Consider the following 5,748-nt stretch of genomic DNA (forward strand, 5'->3'; position numbering starts at 1 on the left):
GGTCCTGCGGCCAGCTCTGTCTCTCGGTGCTTTCTGGGAATCGCTCTTTCCGCAGTCAGCCCTGGGACAGGCAGGATGGGTGAGTGTCTCTCTGCCGGCGGATCAGCGGGGAGGGCGATGAGACACGCGGGAGGGGGCGCTGGCAAACACGGCAGGGAGTGTCAGGACAGTCCGAGGCCGCTGGAGCTCAGACTGTGACCGGCAGGGGGGGGAGGAGAGGGATACCACGAGGCGGCCAGGGGTACACAGAGCGGCCATCATGGGCCCAGGCTGCCTCCTGATCCGGGAAACACATGGCCTGGTGGCTGTAGTCTCCACACTGATAGGGGGACACTGAATGATCTGAACCAGCTCTGTCAATGCAGGGCAGACAGCATGTAGGAAATCAGACCCGAGTCCTCCCTGCTGGATAGTACAGGCCATGGGGGAATATTACCTTTTAGAGATGGAGTATTATTGCCTTTTGGATCAGATGGCTGGTGCTCAGAATAATTTTTTTATACAATTTTATCTGGTTTTGTACGTGATTGTCTTGATTGTGCAGGAATGTGGTGAAGTGTAAGCTTGTTTTTTGTGTGTGTGTGTGTGTGTTCTACTGTATTGGGCTATTATATAGGATCGGGCAAATACTGTGGGCAGTTTGGTTATTTTTTTTTTTTTTTTAACTAATATAGATTTAAAAAAAAAAAGTAGCATTGCGATTGGCCTACATTTGTCTTATAGAAATAACAATGTAGCATTGTAGGTGATGAATCCCAAGATGCATGTATTAGCAGGGCTATGAACAGAATAGTGGCAACTGAGACTTAATTTCAGGTTTTATGCACAGTTGACTGAGAATTTTTTATCTTCCCTATTTTGGCTCATACTATTTATTTCTTTTGGCCTAAAACGTGAAGTTAGTGTTGAATTCCTAGCAGATTCTATTTTGCTAAATGTGGCATTTACAGACTCCAGGCATCATGACCACTTTAAAAACTATGAAGTTATGTTGCTTGGAGTAGCCCTTTACGTTTACAAACAATGCTGGGTTTTTAAAAAAATATTTTTATTGTTTATCATAGCTTTAGTGGTTATGGTGCCTAGATCAAGATTTAGCGGTGAATTGCTGCTCATACCGTTTCACTCTTCTGTTGCAAGAGGTGTAACTCCATTTGTGGCTGTGTCTTTGGGGTGTAATTAGCCAGCAGAGAACACAAATTCCTGGTGGCTAGTGTGAATCCTGTGCAAATTTGGTGTATGACAATTTGATGGTTACTGTAGTCTGAGACTCTAAACTATTCACTACTGCAAAGTGAGCTCAATTGGAAAACAGATTTAGAGGAGTACTATAGACACCAAATCATCTTTAGTTTATCCATGTAAGTCCAAAGGAACTGGGTTAGTTATATACTAAATAGATCAATGCATTATTCTAAAACATTGATTTTAACATCCTATTTTGTGCACGTTATATCATTTACCATGTTTCGTTTTTTTTCCCATAGGCAAGTGCCGTGGTCTTCGTACAGCTAGGAAGCTCCGCAACCACCGCCGTGAGCAGAAGTGGCATGACAAGCAGTACAAAAAGGCACATTTGGGAACTGCTCTGAAGGCTAACCCTTTTGGAGGTGCTTCCCATGCCAAAGGAATTGTGCTTGAAAAAGTGTAAGTAGCTCAATTTGTTCTGGTTATACCTGTATAGAGCCTCTACAACAGATGGCCCATTTAATGTCGATGGTAAATTATTGGTGTTCCGACCAATAGCTGATCAGATGGAGGCAGTTGAAATCTCAAACGGTATGTCTCGTCTCATATGTGTTCGCTCAATGTTCATGGGTGTTCATAAGTTAGGTAGTCACCTTTTTGTTTATATCACAGCAGTCTTAGCATTAACTAAATCCCAAATAATGTAAATTTCAAATGAAAGTATAGACAAAGCAGAGCTGTCATAATTCCTGTTGGTGACCCTTTCCACCAGTAAAATTAAAGATCTGTTTTCAGTAACTTTTAATGGTTTGGTTTATAGCACAACTTGCAATTTGGCTGTTTAATGTTGGCTGCTGGTTTGAAATTATAGTGCTTGCATTACTAAAGTGGCATAGATAATTTATTTTTATTTTTGCAATATTCTGGAATGGAAGGTGGAATCTCTTCGCACTGCCAAAGTCTTGCAATTTTGTAAGATGCTATAGTCACTACTTTATTTTGTGTATTCTTTGATTGCGTTAAACTTTCAAAGGAATTCCAAACCAGACTAAAAAAAGAGATCTTTATGAAAAACTCAAAAGACAGAACTGCATTATGTTCCGAGTCAAGCTGGACTCTAGGAATTTCACTGAGTTGATAATGTTGCATTATGTTGGTACTTTTATAGATGAATGAAATGGCATTGTAAAGCTCTCTAAATACGAACTTTGATTGACATTCAACTCTCAAGCTTCCATTGAGAAGGAAAATGTTGCGTTTTTTTTCTTTCTTTTTTTCCCCTCTTCCCTGTCAGTTCATAATTGTTTTAATTGTGCATGATGGTGGTCATTTTTGTGAATTTTAATATTTTTTTATTGTATCTTATTCAGTGGTGTAGAGGCTAAGCAGCCTAACTCTGCTATCAGGAAATGTGTCAGAGTCCAGCTGATTAAAAACGGCAAGAAGATCACCGCCTTCGTACCCAATGATGGTTGCTTGAATTTTATTGAGGTAAGCGGCAAACCACCCTCCACCTCTTTCTTTGACCGTTTAATTACCCTGGGAGAGCACCAGAGTTCAGTGCACTGTAATGTTCTTTTAACTCTTATATCACAATTGATCTATTCAGTTGCATATCATTAAGCAAAATATATAAATGTTGTTCTGGCAGGTGGGATCTTTGTCTAACTGGGATTTTCTTGGTGCTAGAAAGCGAACACTGTAATTCTGCCGATAATCCCAGTTAAATCTTCCCTTTGGAGACAGACGTCGTAATAAATAATCCTAGTGTGGATTTACAGCACATGTATTAGAACATCTTTCAGGTGTAACTTCATTTTCTGTAGCGAATCTTTCCCCAGCATGTATTACAATACCTGAGTTGAAACTAGTAGTGATAGTTTCTGTAAAATATTTGACGCAAGAATAAGGTTTATTCATTTATTGTAAGGGAATATTTTTATTTGTGTCAGTACAGAAGGGATGTTCTTCCTTCAGGTGCACAAGTAGCCTCTGATAAAATATGAAAACCTTTTGAAGGAAGCCCCACCCTTTCATACCTTAAATATTGGCATTTGATCCCACAATCCCAGCTCTTACTCGTCCCACTGGTGGGAACCTTCTGATCTTGGTCTGTTGAAGTGCAGGGGCTGTGACTTGGTGGAACAATACGGATGGTTCCCTTAATGAAGAACTGCAAGGCAGTCGTAGGCTGGTGACATTACATAGCGGTTCATACAGCTCCATTATGTCTAAGGCACATAGGAAGTACTGGGAGCATAGGAGAAGTGCCTATGATTGGGCAGGCATTGAGTCTGCACCCTGGCAACATTTGCATCCCACTGGTTTTGATAGCACTACTACCGCATGTGCAATCTGAATTCCTCTTTCTGGTGCCAAATTTGAAGAGCTGGTGCTAGTCATTTTAGGAATACTATGTTCCTCTCCCCACCCCCACACTGTTCTGAAGTCTTTGAGTAAAGATTTTTTTATTTTCCTTTAACCCCTTAAGGACCAAACTTCTGGAATAAAAGGGAATCATGACATGTCACACATGTCATGTGTCCTTAAGGGGTTAAAGGCTTCATATAGCAGATCTGGGGTTTTCATAAGTCTAATTTAGTGAATGAACTCTGGTATGGATGGTGTTGACTAAGGTGTATTTATCAAATGTATGTGTGCCTATATTTTTATTACAAAATGGCATGTAGTGTAATTATGTACAATACAAGTGTGATGGGTATGATTTAGCAGTCTTTAATATGTTATGTTTGCAGAAACTTCAAATCACTATTAAAGCAGCTCTGTTGCTCCATAGTAGTTTATTCACTAAATTCTGAATTCTAGCTTATTGAAATTCAAATGGCAAAAGTAACACAAATGCTTTTTCTGAAAACATTGTCCAACTTGCAAGGCTATTTTTTGCCATTTGGACTTTAAAGGGTTGCTCCAACCCTCCTTTGGAGAGACCATTTTTTATGTAAAATGCCTTATTGACCACTATTATGTCTGTCTTCTATTTTTACCTGGATTACAGCAATGGGCGAAGCTCCCACCATTGCTTTCCATGATCCTTCGTGGCATCAGCCAGGATGATTGGACCATTTTGTGACACTGAGCCCATTCACACAATCTGTAACTAATGCAGATATTTCAAGCAAAAACTCTACACTTGGACTCCTACCACCATGGCCACTTCAAATTACAGAAGAGTTATTGGTGGTTGGAATAACCCTTTAGATTCACTACAATTTGGAGTTCAGTGAATAAACTTGTTTGTCAGAATTGCACACTCTATAGTTCTGTATACTTGTTCCTTATACCGCTTTCTTCCACTGGCATTTCTTCATATCTTACTTTTTTTTTTTTTATATTTCCCCCAGGAAAACGATGAAGTTCTTGTTGCTGGATTTGGTCGTGCTGGTCATGCCGTTGGTGATATTCCTGGTGTCCGATTCAAGGTTGTGAAAGTAGCCAACGTGTCACTTTTGGCCTTGTACAAAGGCAAGAAGGAGAGACCCAGATCCTAGACATGTTATCCCGTCAAGATGTTTAATAAAAATTATTTCACAACATAATGTATCGTGTCACTTATTAACAAGTATGTGAACCTAAAATTCTGTCCATGACTGCAGGGTTGCAACTGCACACATTCATATACTAATAGTTATATTAGTTAAAGGGACAATATAGTCACCAGAACTACAGCCCATTGTATTTGTTCTGGTGAGTAGAATCATTACCTTCAGGCTTTTTGCTGTAAACAGGCTTTGTTTTTGCTTGTTGGTTTTTTTTGCAGTGTTTACATTCCACCCAGTGATCACTCCACTGGCCTCTCCTTAGATGGCTGCTAGAAGTGCTTTCTGGGGCAGTGCTGTAGTGAGCAGCATTGCCATTTAGTGTCTCCACCCTTTGCATGCAGATACTGAACTTTCCTCCTAGAGATTCATTGATTAAATTCATCTCTGTGAGGAGATGCTGATTGGCCAGGGCTGTGTTTTGAATCATGCTGGCTCTGCCCCTGAACTGCCTCCTTGTCAGTCCCTGCCAATGCTGTGGTGAAGCAATGTGATTGGCTCGGACCACTACTTCTGTTGTCAGTAGGCAGTTTCAGAGGCAGAGCCAGGAGTTGCAGACTTAAATACAAGTAGGATTTTACTATATTTAGGGAAGCAAGGAGAGGGGTCTAGATGGTGGTTTTTAACACTATAGGGTCAGGAATACGTTTGTGTTCCTGATTTATATAGTGTTCCTTTAACCCCTTAAGGATAGAGCCAATTATACAAGTTGTGATCAAAACAAAACCTGCAATTTGTGCAATGTTCAACCATAATTCCCCCTTCTTATTAAGTGCACCCACACTTATTGTATATTTTTGTTCAGGAGAAACAGGGATTTAATTTCATATAACATATTTATATATAAAACATAATTGTATGTGAAATTAAGAAAATGTTATTTTTCAAGTTCTGAGTGACATTTTAATTGTGAATGTCCTGATGCTGTTTTTACTGCAATAAAATACATGTTTGTATTCGGCAATGTCTCATGAGTACCACAGTACCCCCATGTACAAGTTTT

General features: G+C 39.8%; 1 protein-coding gene across 1 annotated transcript; it reads left to right on the forward strand.

Moving 5' to 3' along the window:
- Positions 1–4,745, forward strand: RPS23 (ribosomal protein S23). Its single transcript, XM_063456761.1, has 4 exons — positions 1–79; positions 1,488–1,647; positions 2,559–2,679; positions 4,551–4,745. The coding sequence occupies exons 1-4, from the start codon at positions 76–78 to the stop codon at positions 4,695–4,697; spliced, it is 432 nt and encodes a 143-aa protein (XP_063312831.1). The 5' UTR covers positions 1–75; the 3' UTR covers positions 4,698–4,745.
- The last annotated feature ends 1,003 nt before the right edge of the window (positions 4,746–5,748 follow it).

This window comes from Pelobates fuscus, chromosome 5, assembly GCF_036172605.1.
Source record: "Pelobates fuscus isolate aPelFus1 chromosome 5, aPelFus1.pri, whole genome shotgun sequence".
NCBI lineage: Eukaryota > Metazoa > Chordata > Amphibia > Anura > Pelobatidae > Pelobates > Pelobates fuscus.

Bases quoted from the DNA above. Each gene is read 5' to 3' on its own strand.
- RPS23 (XM_063456761.1), top strand. The intron at 1,648-2,558 runs GTAAGTAGCTCA...TATCTTATTCAG, and splicing joins GGAATTGTGCTTGAAAAAGT to TGGTGTAGAGGCTAAGCAGC. The intron at 2,680-4,550 runs GTAAGCGGCAAA...TATTTCCCCCAG, and splicing joins GTTGCTTGAATTTTATTGAG to GAAAACGATGAAGTTCTTGT.